The sequence below is a fragment of the Coturnix japonica genome, chromosome 14 (assembly GCF_054131305.1).
Source record: "Coturnix japonica strain WE chromosome 14, WE-NBRP24, whole genome shotgun sequence".
Lineage (NCBI taxonomy): Eukaryota > Metazoa > Chordata > Aves > Galliformes > Phasianidae > Coturnix > Coturnix japonica.
Window position 1 is genome coordinate 1,072,285 of NC_140676.1, and position 23,657 is coordinate 1,095,941.

The window sequence follows — 23,657 nt, forward strand, 5'->3', positions numbered from 1 at the left end:
TGTAGTCCTGCTCCTGCATGGAGCTGCGCTCAGCTGGAGCTGCTGGGATTAATTAGCACCAATTAGCTGATGGATACATGCAGCCCGCATGGTGCTGCAAACTGGGGCAGCTGGGGAAGGGAGGGTGAAAGGAATTGGATCTGGTCATGTGGGTCTGGTGGTGCTGCAGGACACAGTGCATGGTCTATGGGAGACCCAGCAGTGACAGCACCTATGGGTGCACAGAGGGCAGCAATGGGCCCTGGGCTCTGCCCTGTGGCCAGTAAAACAGCAGCTCTGAACCCAGACCACCAGGTTTCAGAGCAAACTGGAGAGGATTTAGTTGCATTTGGGATTGAAATTTAGCTGCTAATAGGTTGCAGGGGCGTTACTACCTGCTTTTGGTTGTAGTTATTGGTGGTGGTGGGTTTTTCTTACAACTCTTGCTCAGTGCCCATCCCTGCTGGCACAATGCAGGTCACATCCCTTGGACACAGTGCAGGGAACCAGTAGTGGACATCCTCCATGTGGGAAGGGCTGCTCAGTCCCAGTGCTGCAGGCATTGCTCACCATGAGGGTGCTGGGGTGCTCGTGTGGGGCTGGGCTGGAGCACACTGCACAAACCTGCTGAGAGGGACCCTAAATCCTGTACCCAAAAGGTTGCTCCCACCTCAGGGTGTCCCCAGGGAGATGTGCAAAAGTGGGGCAGAAGCCTGCAGTGCCACCAAGTCCCCTTGTCCCGGCCCTGATGTTATTTGCAGACTGAGTGTGAAGCAGGATGTAGTCAGGGTCCCGGCTGAGATGTGAAGCAGGATGCAGACACAATCCCACAAGCTGCAGGGCCTCCAGCCCCAGGACGTGTTCACCAGCCTGGCCTCCAGCTCATTCCTTGCTGGGATAAAGTGCCATTGGGCAATGGCCACACAAGCCCTGAGCCCACTGTAGCAGATGGGAAGGGGGGGCTCATGCAGTCAGGCACCAGGGGACCCTGAGATCATGTTCCTTGTGGGGAGCAAACCCACAGCCATTGCTATTGCAAGGCAAGCCCACCCTGCTGGAAACAGGAGCTGGGCTAATTAATGGGAGCCCCTGTTCCCCCTTCTCACTGCATCTGGAGTCCAACACAGCACTGCGCTTCTGCCCTCCCCACTGCTCTGCTCCCCCTTCCCTCCCTGTATCTGTGGGCTTCATTTGCTCTTGCTGCTGAATGGTAGGAAGGAGAAGCTGCCTCAGTGCATACAAGCAATTACAGCATGTCGTTGTGGGGATGGGAGCTGCACAGCTTGGGCACGTCATTACATCTGCCTCCAGTGCAATGCATCACTTGCTCAAGGGAAAGTCTGCAGAGAAACACTGTGGAACCCATCCCAACTGTACGGCTGGAGAGGCTCCACTGTGCCATTACTCAGCGCTTGGCAGGCTCAGTGCTGGGGCCAGCTGTGAGGTTACAGCTCTGCCTTCCAAATGATGACACCCATGGAAGGACACGGCCCACAGCACCAGGTTGTGCGTGGGGATGTGTGAGGCAGAGCTGCAAGGACAGATGCACTGAGAGGTTCCTTGCCCTGCTGGTAATGAATGACAGCTCGCCCAGGGCGTTGGGCCAGTCACAACCCAGCGCTGGATAAGGTAGGTTGAAATGAATATAGCACGGATACTACACAGCCTGAGCATGGCAAATCGTCCCAGATTATCCCCGGAGTTACTGCAGCTGTGAATTATACGGAGGTTAATGTTTGGGTTTCAGGCCAGATAATTTATGGTGAAGTCCAGGGATGGGCTTTTATCTGCTGCTGAAAGTTCATCTGGAATAACAATACTTGGGAGAACCTGGTGTTTGGATGCATGGAAATCCCAGGCCCTTCTGCCTGAAAGCAAAGATGTTTCCATTTAAAAGCACCGTTAGAAAGAACAAACATCTCCCTATTACCGACTGAGTGCTCCTCTGCTCCACTGATGTCATCTGGTTTGGATTAGGGCTGGATAAGGTCCCGCTCTGCCACGGCAGTGAGGAGGGGAGCTCAGAGCTTGGCTACTCACCCCAAGTCTGAAGTGAATGTGGCACATAACTACAGGCAAAAAGGGCTCCAAGGGGCACAGGGCAATGGGGGACAGGGCAGCTCCTCCCCCTGGGATCCCCTTCTAGCAGCACATTGCCATCCCAAACCATGGGAAACCACCATGATGGGCAGCAATGACCCTCAGCACAGGGATGCTGTGGGGTTTGGGGGATTCCTGATACTAGGGAAGCCTGGGAACAGGGAGCCTCTGGATCCAGCTCCAGTGCTTCTTGTGCTTGGTGCTGATGCAGCTCCTGCCATAGCTGCTAATGTGATAACGTGATAAACTGGAAACACTCTGCAGAAGGAGGCAGAGGGAAAAGCAGAGAACTTGTCCTGTCAGCAGCGATGTTCAAACAGCGTCTCAAGGAGACAGATTCCACCAGGAACATTCATCCCCACTTTAGGTCCTGCTTCACCCCACCCCCAGGCCTGCAGCTTCACCTGGCGGCTCATCACAGTCCCACATGCCAGGCAGAGCATCCCTGTGCTCTTCTGCCCTGGTCTCAGACAAAGGGCAAGGATCCCTTCTTGAGATGTCTGCTGGCATCTCGGAGGGAAGGGGCTGCCAAGTGTTGAGCAGGAAGATATTGTTGGTAGGAAAGAATCTAATTCAGAAAACTCAAGGCATACAAGCAACAGAGGGAGATCAGGTTAAAGCCACGCACTGAGCTCCAGCCTCAGCCTCACAGCCCTTGGGTGCATCTCAAGAGTTTCCTGGGTCTCAGTATTGCCCCCATGAGCTCTCTGCCATTCATCTGTCTACATCCTCCTGTCTGAGCTCAAGCAGATGCCTGATAGTGGTTTGGGTTTGAACTGAGTGTGGATTTAAGGCTGCTCTGAGCCCTCTCCTGTTGGGAAAAAGTGTGTGCTGCTTTTGGACAGGCAGAAGATCTGTGTCAGAGAGTAAAGCAGCAGGACTTGGGAGCTCCCCCCACAGCAAGGGGTGTGGAAATAGGACTCCATCTTAAGCAGAGAGCCCTGGCATGAGTCCTGGCTGTGGGAAGCCGGCCCGGGCAATGGAAGAAGGGTTTTCCATAGCTCTGTTGTTCAGTGAATGCGTTGGGCAGTTGCATCCAATATGCATTATAAAGGGAAACCCAAAACGTGTGGCCCATTTGCACTGCAGCATCCCTATGATCCCTGTACTGTGGGGCAGGAGGAGGGAGATGGGGACGGCCCATCCTGCCCAGGGCTGTTCAGAGCCGGGGGTGCAGCCCTGCCAAGCCCTGTCAGGGAGCCCCAGCTGCCCCCCACCCCGTGAGCTGAGCACAGCTCTGATTCCAGGTGGTGTTGATGTGTCACCTTCCTACAGCCCGTCGGTGGGGCAGAGCAGCCAATGCGTGCCAGCATGGGGCTGGACCATGCTGCAGCATCTTTGTGGGGTTGAGCAGGAGGAGAACAGGAGAACACGGCATTTTGGATGCTGAGCCCACACACTTCTCATTTTTTATGGCCCTGCCAGCGGCACCGAAGCACCGTTAGGGCCAGAGCCTGAGATGCACTTGAGCATTCTTCTCCAAGGGCTGAACGTGGGGGACAGCAGCGCTATGGGGAGGGGCTGAGCTCTGCATCCCAGCTCCCAACCCGAATCCCCGCAGCATCCGCGGCCGCGTTTGCCCCCTAGCGCCGGCGGCCGCCCCGCACAGCGGAAAGGGCCGGGGCTGGGGCTGAGCCCGCAGGTACCGCTGTTCGAACGTGCCTTAGTTTACCCGGACAGACAAAAGGAGCTGCTGCCTTCCAGCACCGACTCTAGATATACATTTGGTTTCTGCGGTGCTTCGGGCACGCTGCTAAATGAGAGGCAAGGTTTATTGCTGTTATCTGCAGCTCCCAGCAGCTGTCGGTGATGCTGGTACCCAACGCATGGACAAAATGCATCAGCTGCTGCCTCTAGTTTGGAGGCTGCTTGACCCCTCTCCTGCATCAGTGGTGCTCCAATGCGTGGTATGTGTATTTCGTGCAGCTCCAAAGATACGTAGTCACATCATTCTGGAAAATCCCAATGAGATCTTGCTGGAAACGTGGATTTGATGGTGCAAAGCGCATTGCCCTGCGATGTTTCACGCTCCCCCCTGGCTCAGGGCAGCTCTGTCTCCCCCCGTCCTCATCCCCGAGGCTGCAGAGGGAGCACCTGGATGCTGGGTGTGACAGCAGTGCGGTGCCAGCTGAGAAACAGCTCAGGCTGAAGGTGCTAATTGGCAGCTAATTGCTTTTAAAGGGCGGGGCTGGTGTAAGGGAAGTGCTTTGGTGCTGCGTGGAGCTGTGCTGCCGTGGGGGTGAGTACCTGAGATCTGCTGCTTGACTCTGAATTGGCATAAAACTCTGCTTTCCTGCCCCAGGCGCTGCCTGTGGAGGAACATCAGTCTGATGCTCGTTGTGCTGTGCCCCCACCAGGGTGCCATAGCCGCAGGGGTGAGTGGGGTTGGGACCCCTGAGCAGGGGCTGTGTCCCAACTGTGTTGTGCTCATGTATCTGCTCCGTAACTGGAGGCGCTGAATGGCCCAGGGGTTGGCATCCTGTGGTCAGCACCCCCTCCTCCCAATTAGGTTCTGCTCCAAAGGGCTTTGGGATAGGAAGAGGTACAGCACTGCTATAGCCCTGCAGCTGTTTGGAGGATGGCTCTATGCTGCTTCCCCCTCTGTGTGCTGGGAAGAGCTGCCTGCAGGCAGCGGGGGGGCTGGCATCCTCATTTTTTAAGTCTTATTCACTTTCCTGTGAATAAATTTGGGAGGTTTAATAATGAAGTTGTTTGTGTGGGCCTGTGGGTGTGCACTGCATGCATAAGGGGAGTGCAGCTGAAATGACAGAGTAAGGAGCAGCCTCCCAAACGTTTGGAACTGCTGTAGAAGAGCTTCTTTTTGGGGTGCTTCCAGCTTTGCTCTGAATTTTCCCTTCAGGGGACTCTGGAAGCTTCTCTCACCCTTGGATCAAAGGTGTTCATATTTGGGGCCGATCCACTTACTGCTTGGAAGAGTGATGAGGGGGGAGCTGTAAAGGGAAAAATGTGATGAGAGATTCCTCCCTGACTGCACCCCAATGAGATGGGGCCTGGGATGGGCTGCCAAGTGCTGCTGAGGAGAAACTGCATCTTAGCTCTGGTCTGATGCTTCTAGCAGGCCCTGGCTGGTATGGCAGCTGCGGGGTAATTGAGAGCTCCCCAGAATAGCTTTCAGGTGTGGGTAGGCAGCGTAACAGGGGCTATAACATGAGATGAAAGGAACAGCTTTGCTTCTGTAAATGGATAACCTGTATGTTGTGCTTAAGGGAAATAAAGACTTAGACATATAAACTGAGATTCCTATATGATAGGACTGTGGAAAAAGTAGCTGGTGGAGTAATCTCACACCTGAGAGGTCCCGTAGTGATGGGTATAGCAGGGGTTCAGAATGGAGAGCCCAGAGATTGAGTGGAGCTGGGGCGCTCCAACATCAGCAGTGTCTGATGGGTGCAGGGTGGGCTGTGGTACTCATGGGCAGTGATTTATTGGCACCTGAGTGTATCAACTTCCTATGTCTCCATCCTGGAGTCCTGTGAACCTTTGGTGTTGGGGGAGAGATGACTTCAGAGGGTATAGGGAGTCCCATTGCCCTTCTCAAGCTCTACAAGTCCAGAGATTTCATGACATCACCTGATGCTTTTCCTCTTCCCAAACAACAAGCAGGGCTGCGTGCCCCCGAGCTGCCCACCTGCTGCAGCACATGTGGCACGTGTTCTCCCAGTGGTGAAGGACAGCTGCACAATGTTGTGCTCTTCTCTCTGCAGTCTGCAAAACTGTGTTTGCTTCCCTTCCCCATAAGAGCAAGTACAGCTAATTGCAGCCAAGAGTGGGATGGGTTCTGCTCAGGGCATGGGGAAAAGGTTCAGGGGGGGTCAGCATGTGGCTGTGCTGCTCATGGGGCAGAGAAAGGAGGAACTCTGCTGTAACATGGGGAGTGCTTGCAGGGGGTGGAAGTGCCCTTTGCTGGCCTGCAGGCCAGGGCAATTTCTCTATTGGGGCTGATGCCTCTGTGCACCCATCTGTGGCCCATGTGCTCCTAGGACTCCCAGCAGTCCCAGCATGGTTTTGTAAGTGCTCTGTGTACGGCTGCAACAAATGTGGCCCACAGATGGCACATAATATTGTGCTTCTCTACCAAGAGGAAGACCTTTATATCTGCTTTAGGGTGGGTCTGCTCACCTTGAGAAGGCGCTTTTGTTATTGCAGTGCTGCACTTGGTGTAAATATCTCTTATGAGCAGAGCTGCCTGTACCTTCCAAGCTGTGACGTGATCAGATGCAGTGGGTGATGTGCAGCACCGTCTGCTGGAGGAGAGATGCTGGCGCTTGGGTTCGACTAGCAAAACCAAACCCATCCCTGCTCTGCCCTCCCCAGGCAGCACGGATCAGGGCCAGCCCATGCTGGCACACCCTGCAGCGTGCCGGCCGCGGGCAGCTCGGGCAGCACAACATCTTGTTCTCATTACACCAGGGCAGGTTTCTTGCTGATGCTGCATCCTCCCCGTGAGCCGGCATTTCCGTGCCACTGAGTCATCCCCGGTGCTGGAATGTGGCCATGTGTGCACCGCCCATACAACACTGCTCTCCTGGCTGTGCCCCGTGAGGAACATAGGGAATAAATGTTAATATGGTAATTTCGAAGATGGTGGCTGAAATCGTGTGGGGGGGAAACTAGAGGAGAAAGCAGCTCAGGAGCTTCTGTTATCAGTGCAATGGTGTGTGAGCACAGACCAAGTGGCTGCAGGCACTGTAGCAAACAGGTGACTCTTTGCCATCTCAGTTTGCACCGATTGCCATGGGAAAAGGTGAAAACAAAGTAAGGGTGAAAACTTTGCTCTTCCGTGGCTTTAAGCGTGCAGTGGGATTGAACTGAATTCCTGAACAGGAGCAACCAGCTCCAGCTTGGAGTCGTGCTTAGTGGTTTTATAGCAGCCCTGTGCTGGGACACTGGAGTTTGTATGCTGGTCAGTGGGGAGAGAAGCCACTGGTTCAGCCAGGCAGTGAGCACCTCAGCCTGAAATGTTCTTTGTCTACCACCACAATCCACAATGAACGTGTTCAGATGTTGAGACAGTGCTTCAACACGAGCCAGGCAGACAGGCTGTGTGCAATGCCTTTGCATTTTCCTTCTTCTAGTCTTTCTCTGTTCCCCTAATTGGAGGCCTTGGGCTGGCATTTCCTGCCTTGCAGACCATTCTGCATGGCACAGCTGTGCCAGGGCAGGTGGCCAGGAGATGGCTCAGCACTGCAGTGAGCAGTGGGTCAGCATTCCTTGCTAGAGCTGCCTTCCTGCTGGATGCATTTAACCTTCCTTCTCTCCCCAAAAAAACTAAAATAATCTGAGGACGTGTTGGCATCCAGCTCTGTAATAAAGCCATAGATTTCATTAACAAAGAAAGAGCCTTATTTGGGTTGTTTCTTACTTAAACATTAGGCTTGTGGATTCCTTGACAGAAGCAGGGAACTTTGCACTAACACAGTCTGTGCTGCTTATAGGTGTGACAATAGAGGCTGCCTGGATGGCTGTGCCTTTCCCTGCTGTGCTCCTGTGCTGCATCTCCACCATCCCCAGCATTGTTAGTGTTGAAAGTCTTCATTCTCAATATCAGGGCATGTAGGTTTTGTTGATTTCTCTATTTTCTAATCCATGCTATTCCCAGCAGAGCCCATTGGTTTTCAAAGCAATGGCTGAAGGGTTAGCAAATGCAGCTTAGCAGGCTTGTCTGTGCTTCAAGCTTCCTATGGCAAGAAAAAATGGGGCCACTGGCGTGACCCAAGGTGGATGGGAAAGAGGAAAACTTAAAAGCCTGTAGCAGTGTGTGCACCGTGATGTTTGCTCTGTACTTAACAGCCATGGAGTGGGAAGAGTTGAGCACCTTGCCCCCAACTTGTGTTTTCCAAGTAGGATGCTGGATGCTCTCTCAAAGGGCCGACTGGTTTATGCTTTGCTGAGTGCCCTCTGTGTTCATGTTAATGTGGGTGATGGCCTATGGGGTATCCAGGAGCTGATGCCTCCAGCACAGGGATGTGAGGTCCTGGCCATTGCTGCCTGCAGGGCAGGGATTGAGATGTTTGCGTTTCTTCAGCTCTGGGCCAGTAATGGCCTTAGCAGAGCACAGCTGGCAGAGCCCAGAGCTCTCCAGACACCTGGAATGTGTCACATCTTTCTCCAGTGTCTAAAAATGGCTCATCTCCTGACTCTTCACATAGGACTGTCTGCAGGGCTCCAGCTCTGCTCTTGGACCCAGGTGAATGGGCAGCAGCAGATCCAATTTGTTGGCCCGTCTGGTTTGGAAAAAGCATTCGAGACACTTGGATGATACACTCTGTGAAAGCATGAGGGCTGGTTGTGCTGATAGAACTGCCTGCTGGGGGTGGGCAATGCACTTATTTCCTATGGTGAAGTGACTCAGATTCTCCAGTCCATCTCTCCAGGTCCATTGGAGCAATGTGAGGATGCAGTTCCCATTTCACCCACAGTGACTTGCACCCCAGCACTTCTCCTGGCTCCCACTGAGCCTCAGATTGGTTCTATTTCCCTTTGCTGAAGCTCCTGAATCCCCTCAGAACTCACTTTAAAGGAGGCTGTTGTGTGATTTTTCCTTTTGGAGGGGGGAAAAAAAGCACATTTTTGGTTTCTAAGTGGAAAAAATTTACATCTCTTGCTCTTTTTTTGTGGCTTTGGGCTGGGAGGACCTGGAGCATCACCCCCCAAAATCTGCCCTGCTCTGTGCTTTGCCAGTGGTTGGTACCCATTGTTCCATCTCTTGGGTGCATTGGGGATGTGCTCAGCACCCTTCTGCCTCCTCATTTCACAGCAGCAAAGAGAAAAATGTTTGGGAGTCTGTTTCTTAATTCCTTCTTTGCAAACAACTCCGTGCCCGGAGTCACTTTCCTGTTGCATATTTTCCCCTCCAGTACGTTCAGCAGCATATTAATCAAGAGCTCCTCTGATGTTGTGATTTTTATGGGCTGCCAACTTCACAAAGCCAGTTTGGCATCCTCTCCAATGAATCAGTTTTGAATGGCTTTACCGTTTGTATTTCAGGCTTAGCTGTGTGTCACTTCGGTAGAATTAAAGTGGAGGGGGGGGGGGGAAGAAATGAACTCCAGAACTCACATTGCACAGCAGCTCCTTCCAGACTGAGAGGAATTGCTGTACTGTGGGCAAATGGAGGCAGCAGAAGTGTGCAGCTGTAAATAGAACTTCTGTGGAACAGGAGATAATATTAATAATAAATAGTTGAGTGTTATGCAAGAGGGTTTTTTCCTGCTGTGGAAAACTTCCCAGGGGAAATATTCTGGGTTTATTGGCGAGATGTTTGAATACTTTCAATTAAGTGGATGAGGGGCTGATGGAGCATCGTCCTCTGTGGAGGGCCGTGGGATGCAGTGCTGTATGCTGGCCCCATGGCTGAGCTCTCGGCTCTGTGGTCCTGGTTGGGGTGATGGGGTTTACAGTGACTCCGTGTAGGTCAGTGCAAAAGTGCAGTGCTTGGCCTTCAGTGGGTTTGTGGCAGATGGAACGCATGGGATGCTTGGGGGCTCATTCATCTGGAGTGAGAAATAAACAGGGCGAGACTAAATAAATGGGGGAAAATAACGCTAGGTAAGCAAACAAAGAAATTCCTCAGTAGCAAATAGTACCTTTTTTTTTATTGAGGCTAATGCTCTGTAAATGCAGTGTTGGAGCTGCCTGAGCTATGGAGTCACTGGGACAGCACCTGGGGAGGGTCAGCCCAGGCTCCAGCTGGGGTGAGTGGGCTTAACCCACGTCAGGAAGTTGTGGAGCAGTCTGCTGGGAGGTGGATGTTTACAGCTGGGGGCCAAGAGAGCTCTGAAACGCCCAGCAGTGAGCACCCTGGCTGCTGGGGCTCTGCAGGATATATTACAGTCACATTGTTTAGGAGGGGTTTGTGCACATCGACCTGGCACCCTCCTAAATCCAGGTGTGGAAGTGCATCTGAGCTGGGAGAGCCTTGGTGCTCATTGTGGGAGTGCTTGGCTGGAGTGTGAGCCTGGTGGCACAGAGAGGAGCCTTCTGGCCAGGGCTGATAAATACAGCAATGCTGATGGAGTGCTGAGGGCAGAGTTCTTCCAAACACTGCGCTGCTTCCAAGCTGCTTTCCAGAGGTGAAGTTATTTCCTTGCATTACATTGAGCCCTGAGAACCAGGAGGGTCCTCTCCCCATCCACCCACCCCAGCTGTGCCCAGGGTGCTCACAGCTGCTCTGCTGGGTACCAGAAGTGATGGGATCCCTGTGTTGGGACCCCAGGGTCGCTCCCCGAGCTGTGATGCAGGGAATGCTTTGGTTAGAACGGCAATGGGGTGAGGAGCTGAGTGCTTGGAGCCCTCTGGATGGCTCTCCGGGGCTTTTAGGCTGTCTGCCTGAGATCTTCCTCCTTTCCTCCTGCTTTCATTTCCAGCCTCGTGCTCTCAGACGACGTAAGGTTTCCTGGCCTCGTGCAGAGCTGCTAATCCCTGGAAGAGCGTGGCTTTGTGTTTACATCAGCCTTTGTTTTGGACAACCAACTCTCCAGGGCTCTGAGCTCAGCAGGCCTCGTGACAGTCAGGCGTGACAGCACCACGTGCCCCTCATCCCCCCCCCCCATCCCCAGGTGACCATTCCCTGCCCACTCCTGAGACCCCCAAGAGGGGGATGGGGGGGTGTTTGGCTTTGCACTGAGCACCCCCTGCCCTGTCCCTCCCCAAAACACAAGGGAGGAGCAGCCTTGGGTACCACATTGCTCTCATCCCAGGGATGGGGCAGCTCACTGTGGAACACACCGTGTGACCCCATCAGCCCTTCCTCTGTTTGGATTTGGGAACTGTGGGTTTTATTTTCATTCCTGACCTCTGTTTACATTCCTTGTATCATAGCTTAGTCCTGCATCTCGTGGAGTGGCTGCGTCCAGTGCATGACACCCTCCTGAAGGTCAGGAGTGGGGGGGGGGGAGGCTGAATTTAGGAAAAACTGAGCATGTGTGGGGAAATGTATTGGGAATGTGTGGGATGAGCTGTAAACACAGGGGAAGTAAGTTCAGGTTGTTGGCATACCAGGCTGTGTTTCTAGCTCTGGAAGCATTGAGGTGGGAGATTTAGCAGTGACCCAGCTGGGATGCAGGGATGGCAGCTGAAGTTTATTTGCAGGATTTTCCTTGTGAGAAGTGCACAAAGCCTTGCTCAATTCAGGATAGAACCTGGGGTCATCCAGCACTGCCTCCTGGCTCTGAGCAAGGGCACAGTCAGCACAGCTTTCTACTATCCAGATTTCTTAAGAAGCCCGTCCAAGGTTGTTAATGTGGAGAAGACATGAGATCTTCCCTTTGGGAACGGCTGAGAAACAGCTCTTGTCACTCCCTGCAGAGCTCTGCAGCCAAGTGAACTTGCTGCCTGGGTAGAGGCTGCCCTGCTTGCTCTATCCTTGCTTCTAACCAGCCTGCAGCAGCACTGGGTGATGTCCTCTCTGTGCAGGAGGGGCTGAAGGAAGCAGAACACTGCTCAGGTGCAGGTTCAGCTCTGGGGTTTGCTTCCTCTGCTAGAGGGATGGGTTGGTTTAACCACAAGAATGTCTGGATACAGAACAGTGATGGTCTATAGAGTGCATGGACCTTGGTTTGGACTTTGTCACGTATTGGCCCTGCAGATACAGCATGAGGGTTTAGGCTGCAAGCTTGTGGCACCTGAGCCATGTGTTTTCATGGGGCTGAAGCTGAGAGCTGCCCTCCCCCACCGAAAGCTGCTGCTTTGCTCTGATTTCAAGGGAAATTTTTCCTCTCTCACTTTCTCCATCCATTTGTTCCTGGCTGCTGGTGAGCCCTGAGGACTCCATAGCACTCACGTGGGGTTGGGTTTGGTTTTGCAGCACAGTGCAATGCCCGAGCAACCAGCAGGAGAGGTGCTGTGTGCACCTGCAGGTGCAGCATCCCTGCCCAGAGCATCCCCTGCCCCCAGGAGAACCCAAAGTGAAGAACCCCATCACTGGGGCTTGCTGAGAGCCAGGCACAGATCGCAGCACATCTTTTCCTAGTGCTCTGCCAAGCGGCTGTGCAGGGCTGGGGAGGGCTGTTTGTTTCCAGCCCCACCGATCTCTATTGGAGATGGCTGCTGTGCTGTCCCCATAATGCTCCCACTGCTGCTGGGCTCATTGCAGCTGGGGTGGAAAAGATGTCAGAAATAAAGTGATAGCTATGAAAAATAACCCCCATCAGCTGCTTGGGGGCTCTGCTCTGCCCCAGGGCATTGTGTGGGTCCCCCCTTCACCCTTCTCCTGCAGGCTGAGTTTTTGGAAAGCATTGCCTGGGTTGGATAAACCAGTGCTCAAACTGCACTGGGATCCAAGAATAAGAAAGGGAGAATAGCATTTAATGTGAGTCCAGCTTTTTGCTTTTTACTTTTTGCAGGATTCATATCATATGATGAATAGATGAGATTTATCTGCTGTGGGCTTTTTGGATGTTAAAGAGCCCTGCTGCTGAGCTTGCAGCTGGAATATCATGGGATGTCCCATAATAACTTTGCTTTCCTCAAATAACTTTTTTGCATGGGGGTGAAATGCCATTATTTCCCTGTTTCCTTGTTTGTGTTTTCCCATCTAGGCTTTTCACAGACAGCTGTTTACATTTCTGGGAGCATGACATCAGTTTTAGCACAGCTCCTCTCCTTGAACCCTCAGCACTTGTGCTGGGGAAGCAGCGCTGAGACACAGTGATGTGCTGCAAATGGCTTCAACTCGAGTTACTGAGAGACCCCAGGAGATGTGCAAGCTGCTGCTGGACAGCTGATGGATCAGAGTAGGGCTGAAGGAGAAAGCTTCCCCAGCTCAATGCAGGTTGGAGGGGAGAATCTTGGGTTCAGCTCTATAACCGTGCTTTGGGTATGAGCAGCAACGCTGCTGGGTGAGGAACTGCTGCAGCATTGCCTCAAGTGCTGGGCTGCATATACTGGGGCATCCATTGTGCTGTGTGAAACGTGAGGCTTGTGAGCAGGGAGATGTCCTGGGCTGTTTCTGATGCCCTGGAGAATGGCATTTGTGCTTGGGAGATGCAGGGGTCGCTCCCTCTGTATTTGTGGTGTAAATCTCTGCTTATTGATGGAGATTTTTAGCTACCTAGGAACTCTTAACTCTCACCAAACCAAATCTTCACTCTGCTCCCTTCACCTCTTGCTGCCCCCGAAATTCTGATATATGTATTTTTTCCTTTCAGAGTAAGGTATGGGAGGGACAGCTGGTGAGCAGTTGGGAGCTGAAAGCATTTGATTTTGTCCAACAGCATTTTGCTGGGGGAAGGGGAGCAGTGCAAACAAGCTCCAGAGCATTCACATCTCTGAGACAGTTTGGATCCTACTGCTGCTCTGATCTCTGTTCCAGACATGTGTCCTCTCCCCCTGGTGCCCCAGAATGTATATATGTGGGATGGAAGGGGGAGTAGGAAAAGGAACTGCTTCTCCTATCTGCTCCCTTGCTTCTAGAGGAGTATCTTGAGCAAACTTCTGCAGCCCCTGATCTGCCTGGCAGAGAGTTGGCAGATAGAGATGCTGCTGGTTGGAGCTGTTTTAGATCTTCCCTATCAGCTGTGTGGGAAGAAGTGCAGCAGTGTTGGGCACACCTTGGTCTGGTGTAGTATGGTCTGTGCAGGCAGCAACTCCTTTGTGCACAAAGGGGTTGAAGGAAAGGTTTGAAAGGGCCTCTGAGGTCTGAAATTAAACCTGCAGCAATGGATGCATCCTCCACATGTTGCTTCCAGATTTGGGGAGGGAGGAAAAATCACTCTGCAGATGCTGCATAGTACGTCTGGGGCTGTTCAGCCCACCCAGAGGTGACAGGGCTATCAATAATGATCCTCAGGGAAGACAACCCAAGGATTATGCTGAGTTAAAGCATCCCATAGTGCCTGGGAACAGCCCAGAAGGTGCTCCTTGGTGCATTACTGCTTTGCTGCTACTTCCCAGTGTGTGCAGTGCCTGAGCTGAGGTCATATAGCACAGCAGTGGTGACACCACCACCAACAGAGGCCCCGTGCAGGCTTTTTGCCACCAGTCCCATTGAGACACGGGGACCACAGCAAGGTTCCATGGGGATGGAGCTGCATCCCATCCAGTGCAGAGCCGATCCCTAAAGGGTGCCGTGGCCGCGTGCAGGCTGTCCCCTCTCCTGCTGTACCTCCTCCAAACCTCACTCGTCCCTCCCACTCCCTCCCAATGCTCGCCTGCTGTCAGGGAGCAGGGGAAGGCTGGGGATAAGGAAAGGGCTTTCCGAGCGGGGCTACCACTCTGGCTGTGTGCCTCCGGCAGATGCTCGGGGCCGGGGAGCCCCCGGTGCTCCCATGGACCTTCCCCGCGGGATGCTCCTCGCCTGCTCCCTCTGCCTCCTGCCCGGTAAGCGCCTGCTCACCACTGTACCTAGGAAAGAATACTTCTGTTGGCTTAGGCAGAGGGAGGGAAGGTGTCTGGGAAAGCCCAGGTTTGATGCGGCTGTTGGAGCAGGAGGGAGAGAGCTGGGCGCCTTGGAGGCAGACAGAGAGTTAGTTGAAAGGGATGGAGTGCTTCCCCATGCAGGCTGTGGGCATGAGTGGGATTAGCTAAGCAGCTTTCTGGAGTATAGAACAGAGGAGAAATAAGTCTTATAAACAACAAGACCGCTAAACCTTGGGTTAATTTTTGGATCCTTCATCTAGCTTATAATGTTACTTACCCTGTTGTATGTGAAATTGCTATGCAAAAGAGAAGTGCCTGGGATTCAACAAGTGAAGGAGGTCTTCAGGTCTTGCTTATGGATGTGCTCCTGCAGCCCTGTTCAGCTGGGACGGGGCAGATCTCAGCCCATCGCTGCCTGCTTGCAGGAGGCTCCGTCCCACTGTGTTTGCAGCTGGCAGCCTCCTGCACGCAGCTCGGGTTGCTCAGCTTCAAAGTGAAGAAACGAGCTCATTTCCACTACCAGGAGCACCGCCGGCAGCTGCGCATCCCCAGCAGCACCGAGAGCTGATGCCACTGTAAACATTTCTAAACATCCCAATGGAAAGCGAGCCAACACTTTCTTTTTTCGTTTTCCTTTTGTTGTTCTCCCTGCTAATAGCGCTGTTGCTGGATGGTTTCGAGCCAGCCGCGGCGGAGCTGCTTTTCTGTGCCTAATGGGGACCATGTGTGCAGGGCTCGCATGGCGGCGGGCGCGGGGCTGCCTGCGTGGAGCTGCGGGGCAGAGCGCTGCGGCCGCCCCGACCGTGCTTACGTGGGCAACCGAGTCCCCTGGTGAACTCCTCTTAAAGAGCTGCTGCTCGTAGAGCTGTTACAGAGTGTGCTCAGGGTTGTGCTAAATCTGTGCTTCTGCTTTGGGCTGAATAAAAATCCTCGGGCTGAGAGTTTTTGCCTGTGGGTATCGTTGTCTGTATGGTGCCTGAGGGTGATGGTGCTGCTCCTGGGGGTGACAGGGATAAAGAAAGGGTTAACGCTGCTTCCAGCGCAATGTGGTGGTCTCAGCCCAGCCAGACCCAGCGCTTTGTGGCTGTATTTCTGTGTATTGTACAGAGGACTGACTAAGTCAAAGTAAGTTTGTGCCGTGTGTGGGCACTGAGCTGGGGTGTGCGTTGCTGGGAACTGTCCCTTTGCTGTGCAGGCAGCCACTGAGTATCGTCCTGCTGGTCTGTCTGCAAGGCACTCAGCTGGGCTGGGAGTTCCTGAGGCACCACCATGTCCCCAGTGCTCCAGTCATCCAGGGATTACTGCAGACATTACTCAGTGCTGGTGGCATCGTGATGCCTGGGGGCCACCAGTGCCATACATCCTATGGACAGATGCCTAAAATCCAGGCCAAGGGCTTGCTGCAGTAAACCCCTCCAGGCACTGACTGTGTTGGGTAGTAGACTGCAAGAGAGGTGAGCCCTGTACCATGGGGATTGGGTGTCTGAACTGAGATGAAGATAGGTTTCTTGGGGAAGTCATTCTTAGATGCAGTAACTTCTGTCATTTCACAGCGTGCATTTGCTTTCCTGTGTCAGTTTCCTTGTTCAGAGAAGGCAAATCAGCTCATTCCTTCACCAGAGGATCACCAAATAGTGGGTCACCAAATAGCCACCCTTGTGCTTGCCTTGTGAGATATGTTTGGGCTGGTCCAGGTGGGGTCACAAAGGACCTCCAGCAGTTGTGCCTAAGGTTTTGCTGATGGGAATTAAATGCTGTGTGGCTGCAGAATCCAAAGATCAGGGCTGGAATGTCTCACACCTCGAGTCCTTCATCTAACAGCCAAGGTTTGGCCATTGGTGGTCAGTGGGCAATTTGAGTGTAGGAAGTCCACCTCCATCCCAGAGCCTTATGATGAGCCTCCCATTGATCCCTTGGCATCTCCCCTGGGAAAGGAGCATTTAGAGAGCAGCTGATATTCATCCCCCTGTTGCTGGTTGTGTTATTCCTGGTGAACACATTGCAAGTGAATAATCAACGCGTTCCTCGATGCTGTTAAACACGGTCTGCTGCAATTAACGTGGTCACACAGCTCCTCCCCTGCTTTTGGGGGGCCAGAAAGCTGAACTGTGGAAGCACAAGGTACTGCTGTAGCTACTGCCCCAAGGCTGTTTGTTAGATGTTTTGTGGGTAACCAGGAATGTTACAACACATGCATCCATGATGACTGATCTTCTGTTCATCTCCAGTATTCCCTGGCTCTCTAAATGCAGCTGCGGCAGCCACCAAGACCCATTTGTTTCCTAATAGCTGATGACAAATACTGGCTTTGAGATAGCGACCTGGAGAGAAATGTGGTGCTTTCAGCGTTTCATTCTGCAGAGTTTGATAGAGGCTGAGGCTGGAGGGAGGCACAGGAGCATCTGGTCTGCCCTGTTCCTCCTTGGAGCCTGCTAGCTTGTGCCTAAATACTCTATATCAACCTCAAAGGCTTCTCTAAGCCGATCCTAAACATACAAGTAAACAGTATATGTGTGACAGATGGATTGCAGAGTAGTGTCTGATGCAGCCAAAACCCTTGTGGCAATGGGGACCCATCATGGGAGCCAGGCTGGCTGCCTTGGACACTCTGGGATGGCGTGGGTCACAGCAGTGTGATGGTTCAGTGGTGCCTTGGATGTGCTGTCCCACTCTCTGGAGGTTGTCTCTCCTGTGTGGGTTTGAGCATTAAGAAAGGGAATGATGCAAAGACAGCTCATGGGCTAAAGAGCCCAGATGTTGTATTTCACCCTATGCTTCCACCTTGTCCTAAGCTGTAACAGCACTGGCTTTGGGGGTGCCCTCAGTAGGAAAGAATTTATCCTAACAACTCCGCTGCCCAGCTCAGATCTCCTCAAATCAACAGTCTGAAGCAGAAGCCACCAGCTTCTTAGCTTGGGGCAACATGGCAGAACCTTAACTCACCCCATGAGGACCATGGGGAGATGGGCTGATGCTTGGACTCAGTGATCTTGGTGCTCTTTTCCAGTGTTCATGATTCTGTGACCCAGCTGGGGGTACAGGCATGGATTTGGGCAGGAGGAAAGCACAGGGACCCTGAGAGCATCCCTGGTGCAGGGGTAGCTTAGGGCTGCACAGGGAGGGCTTATTTTTATTCTTTTTGGCAGCAAAGGTGCCTTTTATTCCCAGTATTGTTCCTCAAATGTGCTTTATTTTTCCCCTTTTCAATATTTGACCTGACAAGAATCAAAAGTTTGGACTCAATAGAAGTTCCAGTTCGGAAAGGAGGTATTTGAGGCTTCCTGCCTTGGCGTGATCACAAGCAAAACATGTGGGTTTTGGTCACATATTTATGACAGTGATGTCACTTCTGACAAGAAAATGAGACTGAGCTCCCTGGGTTTCTAAATCTCCTTGACAACCTTTCAGAGAAACTTCCATTAATTTAAGCCGGCTTAAATCTTGACACATTTCCTTTCTTTCTTTCCACCTCGAATGCACCCACATCTGTCTGCTTTCCTAAATTCCTTCCCTCCTGTGTCCACAGACCAGCAGTGTTGCCATCCACTGTCTGGATGCTTTCTTCCTGACCGCTTTGTTTTTCTGCCTGGTACCTGCTATAAGCTGCACCCCTCCCAAGGATTTGAAGGGGATCAGTAAGGATGGGAGGGAATGTTTTTACCGTGCTTCTCCTTTTTTTCCCCTCTTTTCCAACCCTGAATAGAATCTAACCAAGCTCAGCTCCCGGTCTGGCTTCCCCCCTTCTCACTGTGCCTGTCTTTTGGGGGAGCAAACCCCATGGGAAACTGCTTTTCACCTTCACACTCTTCACAATTGGTCCACCTCACCTTTCTCCCTGCTTCTCCCTATATAGAGACCTTTGCACTCTATTAAATGCTTGCACTCTCGGTGTTCTTTCTCTTCTCCAAGCTGCCTCTTGCAAACAGCTCAATTGTTCTTTCTTGCTCCAGGAGCCCAAAGCTGCCCAATGCATTAAAGCAAAGAGCCATAGGATGGGTGATCCCAATTTGTCCCAGCATTCCTGCACCCCATAGCGTTCCTGCTCCTCAAATCCACCTGCTTTCATGCTAGCTACACTAACAGAGGAAAACACTCATCCACTGCAAATTTAGAGGGCATTCTCCCCCCCCCCTTTTCCTTTCTCTCCCTCTGCCACACTCCATGCCTGCTGCTCATCTCCTCCATGTCTCCCCTGAGCAATGGTTAACTCGAAGGAGGTTTGGATTTGTTTTGCAATGTTAAATCAGGTCAAACTACCACAAAATGTGCTGGCTCTCATTCTCCCCACTCTCCTTGTTTTTTTCCTTCCCCTGCTTTCTAGAATTTCTTTTTGTAGGATTATAAAGCTTCTTACCTCAGCTCTCCTTTGGCGAGGCTGCAGTTCTTTGTTTATCAAGCCAATATTGCCAATTTGTCACTATGACTGCAAAAAAAAATCAGGTTCACTCTTAACATTCCTACCTACAAAAGCAGTTTCCATCCTAAATTTTCTGCCAAGGAAGCAGCATTCCCAACCTCTCCAGTCGACAACCCCTTTGTATCCCCCTGGGTACTGAACGTGACCCTTCTGCTGCCTCTAAAGCTGCCTTATGGGCAATGACAGGATCCTTTATTTGCAGTAGGCTGAGCAGTCCAGCAGTTACTTGCTGCTTGGAGGCAAACAAGCTGGGATATGCTGGATGCCCTACATCCTTTCCTGCAGTGCAGCAACCCCAGCTGTGGAAAGGGGAGGTTTAGATGGGGTATAAGGATTGTTTGTAATAAGGGTGGTGAAGCACTGATGGCTCAGAGAGGTGATGAATGCCCTGTATGTGCAGACACCCATGGTCAGGCTGGAGGGGTTCTGAGCACCTGATGAAGCTGTGGGTGTCCCTGTTCATTGCAGGGGAGTGGGGTCAAATGGGCTTTACAGGTCCTTTCCACCTCAAGTTCCTATAAGGTTGTTCTCCGTGGCAATGCCCCGTGACACCAGCTTCTGCTTGCATGTGAGATGTGAATCCAACTGTTGGCTCTTTGGTGATGCAAAGCCCCTGGACAAGGCAGGAGGTGGCCAATGGGGGTGGCTGGGTGCTGGGCTCAGGAATGCAGCTTCACATCTCCTACATTATTCAGTGACTGCAGGAGGGGTGGGTGCGTTTGGGGTCTCAGCCTCCCCTCCATTGCAGGTTGTTAAGGTGATGCTGTGCCTCTGAGCTGCTGTGATGGGATCAAACCAGCTTTGTGCCATGGTGGACCATGGTGCTGGGGTTGGAGGCAATTCTGGAGAGGATCTGGGCCGGCCCATGTGTTAACTGGAGCAGGCTATGAGGGATATCTCCATGGATAGGGCTCTACACAGCTCTGGGTCTGATCACTCTTGCTGAGACAAGTGCTTTCCCCTTCCATCTCCATATTGTGTTTAATGGGATCCTTCTCTCCACAGGGTTCAGCGACACTTTCAACATCGACACCAAGAGGCCCAAAATCATCGCTGGCTCCAAGGATGCATATTTTGGCTACACAGTGCAGCAGCATGATATTGGGGGCAAGAAATGGTGAGTGAGCTCTGAGAGGAGGGGTCTACAACACCCTATAGGAATATGCCCATCTCCTGCTCTTCCCAACCTTCTGGTACAGGGCAGGCATTGCTCAGGCTCTGAACAGTAACAAGGTCTGGTGCTGATAAATGCAAGACTTAAGCAAGTTTTGAGGCTGGAAAATGCAAGATTTAAGCAAGGTTTGGTGCTGGATCCAAGTTTTGTGCACAGAGCAGGGTTTGCAGGTGCTGCAGGGGCTCTCGTCCCACTCCAGGCAGGTTCACAGCTCCCCAGGGCTGCTCAGCATCCAGCACTTGCTGGAAACCCATCTGGGCTTTGGGTCAGGGCCATCCCATCTATAAAATGTTATAGAGTTTCCACTGAAGAAGCGATGTCTGCAGAAATGATCAGAGCTGCCTGCAGCATTCAGGAGTGTGGGGTGACACTGAGATGAGTTTTGCTCAGGATTTGGCTCAGTTATTGAAAGATGGGGTAGAAAGGAGATGGTACAGTCCAGGAGGCCACGCCATCCCCATGGCAGAGTTGGGTCCTGAGCACACATTGCAGTTCCCAGGGAGTTTGTGGCTGGGTCTCCTCCAAAATACAGTCATGCCTTCCACTGGAGCATCCCATTGGTATGGCCCAGTGCTCCATGAGCAGGTTTGCATGTGGCGCTGGGGACACTTTTATCTAGAGATGATCCTTTCCATCCTCAGTGTCTATGAACCTAAACCATGGGATGCTTTCCCCACTGTCCAGCTCACATTTAGCAAGCCAGAAATTCCTTCACTCTTTCTGTGCTTGAGAACGTGGCTATTTACCCAAAGCTTTCTTGGAAGGATGAGGAATTTTGGGCAGCCTGCCATCAGGACTGTTCATGGCCAAAGCCACCGGAGCAGGGAGTGAGCGCAGCCATGAGGCAGCCCCTATAAACAAAGGATGCTCCAGAAGTTCTTTCTGTGCATGGCCTGGGAGCAGCTCACTGCAGCAGTGCTGCTGCTTTGCTGGGAAGATCTCACGCATGTTATGGCTTCATGTGATGCTGGATCATATGCCCCTGCTCTGCAGCAGCTCTGAGCCCAAATGGATCGCTTTTTTAGCCCATTTTCTTACCCCAAACTCTCACAGTCTTTCCACATTCACGCCACAACCCAAGCAGAAGCTGTCCTGGGGTGTGGAGGTGCAGCAGAGGGCTCTCACCACACCAGCAGTGCCAGGAAGGAGGCAGAATCTTGCCAAAAATGTGAGGTTGGGGCTAAGCCTGGGAAAGAGCTGCTCAGAGACTGCAGTTCTTTGATGCAGATAAGGAGCAGGAACAAAGTGTCTCTGCCATCACATTCCTACCTCTGCTGCTCTATTTCTATTTTTCCTTTAATCCTTCAAGTGCCAAAATCTCAGTGGGGAGCAGTAACCAGTGAGGATGGAATGTGGGCTCAGGTGCCATTGTGTTCCTCGAATGACAAAGTGACATCCATTTATGCAGCCTATTGTTGGGGTCCTGCATTGGTGTGAGGATGGACAGGGTGGTCTCCATGGGTCCTTTCCATCCCCTTCAGTTCTATAAGAGTGGCAGCAGGGATCCATCCCAGCTCAGATAGTTTTCTCCCCCATCTCCTGTGCCAACATCCGCCAGCACTGAGCTGTTGTTTTCATAGAATACAGTACGAGAGTTGGAAGGGACCCATAAGGATCACTGAGTCCAACTCCCAGCTCCACAAATGACAAAGTTTTTCTCCACCACATGAAGAAATGGATGTTCTCTGCCCTGAGTAAGCGTAGGCATATACATAAATACAGTGTGTATTAGAATAGGCAATTACATAGTATAAGATGTCTATTAAATGTGTACATCATTAAAAAATGAAGCCACCGTGACTCATTCTGGTTAAAGGATAAATGACTGAACAAACAAAAATGTCTATAGTATAAACCAAGGACATAAAGAGCCATGTGATAATCATTGTGCAGAGCCTCAGCCAGGCTGGAGAGCTGCCAGGGGCAGAAGGAATGGGAGTAATATGGTAAACTGTGGCTAGTGGAAGACAGGAGCCAGGCAAGCAGCACCCAGGAGCTTGGAGGAGTGAAATGGCTGTGTCTGAAATGTAGCTACTCCAGGAGCAGCAGCTCTGACAGTGCTCAGCCACACAGCTGCCAAATATTGAATGTGGAATCTGAGGAGTTTGGCACCTCTGCTCCAGTCTGAACTCTTTTAATGCTGCTTTTGGCCGGCATGGATGGCTGCAGGAGGATTGCAAAGCAGCTTATATATGTGTGAGTGAGAGTATAGGAATATTTGTGTGTGTGTACACAAATGTAATCCTGCAGGTGTATTTGGAATTGTGGCACTTTCCTTTGCAGTAGCAGCCAGACAGTTTGCACATGGGGCTATAATGGCAGCCCTGATAGTGGAAAACCTGGGAGGAAAGAATCCCAGTTATTAAACTCTGGGGGAAGAAAGCAGTTGGAAATAGACTGCTCCAGCAGCTCTCTGCTCTGTGGGGTCGTGTTCCCTGCTGGCAGGCAGCAATGCCTCCCAGACCTCCCTCTTGCTGCTTCTCTCCCTTTTTCACCAAGCTGGAGGTGTGAGCTGTGCTCTCTCCAAGTGTGCCAATGGAAATAAATAACAGCAGCTTCCTGAAACTCATCCCAATGTGCACAGACCAAACTCTGCCTGGGGCTGGTAGGTCTGAGCATCCCATGGACCTGTGCTGGTGCCACAGGTCGTGCTGTGTTGATGTTGGTTTCAGTGCTTCTCCATCAGACATAGGTAGATTTGGGGGTTAAAGGAGATGGAGGTGCTTTAGGGGTTGGGTGATGGTGATGTCCCAAAGAGATGAGCTGCTCCTCTTGCTCTGCTCCTTGCAGTTTAGGAGTACTTAATGAGTGGATAGCATGAATCCAGACAGGCTTGTTGCTGTAGATGCATTTATTTAGGAAAAATAAGGATGTTCAAGCATGGAAATGGGGAGCTGAGCATTGGCTCAGGCAGTTCAGGACAGTGGTGGAGACATTGTCCATGGAGATGTCCAAGGACTGTGGAGATGTGGCACTTGGGGACATGGTCAGTGGGCAGAATGGGATGAGTTGAGGTTGGGCTTGCAGATCTGAGAGGTCGCTTCTAACCTTAATGATCCCATGAAACACATCCCCAGCATGCACGTGTCTATCAAAGATCAGAACTGTGTGGAGTTCAGAGGGAAATGTTCTTGGAGATCCCTCTCCCAAGTGCTTCTCTCAGCTCTCCATCATCTCAGCATCTCTAGAGCAGTAGCTTTCCAAGGCAGCAGGGCCCAGCCCCACCACCAGATGTTTTGGATTACCCCTTGCTGGCTCCAGCTGGATGGGGGACATGGGGTGGGGTGGGACCAGGGCTGCAGCCATACAAAGCCCACCCTGATGAGATTAGCACCGCGCTGCTGAACCAGACGGGACTTTCCACTGCACTACCTGGGAGGGATTTATAGGGAAAGGCTGAAGGCAGGTGTCTGCAGCAGTGTGTGCAAGTGGGGAGATGTGAGCGGGCGGGGGGCACTCCGTGTGTCATCTGAGTGCACTCCCAGCCAGAAGCCCCAGCTGCCGCCCTTGGCTTTCCACCACAATATTCCAGACGCCCACATCCTTTTCCCCATCTAAATAAAAAATGTGAGGATGGGAGGAGGTGGCTGTGCCATGGGGCAGCAGGAG

The 23,657-nt window shown here is 52.1% G+C and overlaps 1 protein-coding gene across 4 annotated transcripts in view; it reads left to right on the plus strand.

Moving 5' to 3' along the window:
- Positions 1-23,657, plus strand: part of ITGA11 (integrin subunit alpha 11) — a 48,819-nt gene that overhangs the window by 2,446 nt on the left and 22,716 nt on the right. Inside the window, exons 1-2 of one of the 4 annotated variants that reach the window (XM_085515186.1) lie at positions 14,191-14,418; positions 19,880-19,991. In XM_085515186.1, coding sequence (XP_085371312.1) covers positions 14,367-14,418; positions 19,880-19,991 — 164 coding nt within the window. In that variant the 5' untranslated portion in view covers positions 14,191-14,366. Of the gene's footprint in view, positions 1-14,190; positions 14,419-19,879; positions 19,992-23,657 lie in introns of those variants that run through there. The other 3 variants (XM_015873347.3, XM_015873346.3, XM_015873348.3) reach the window with 3 other exon arrangements.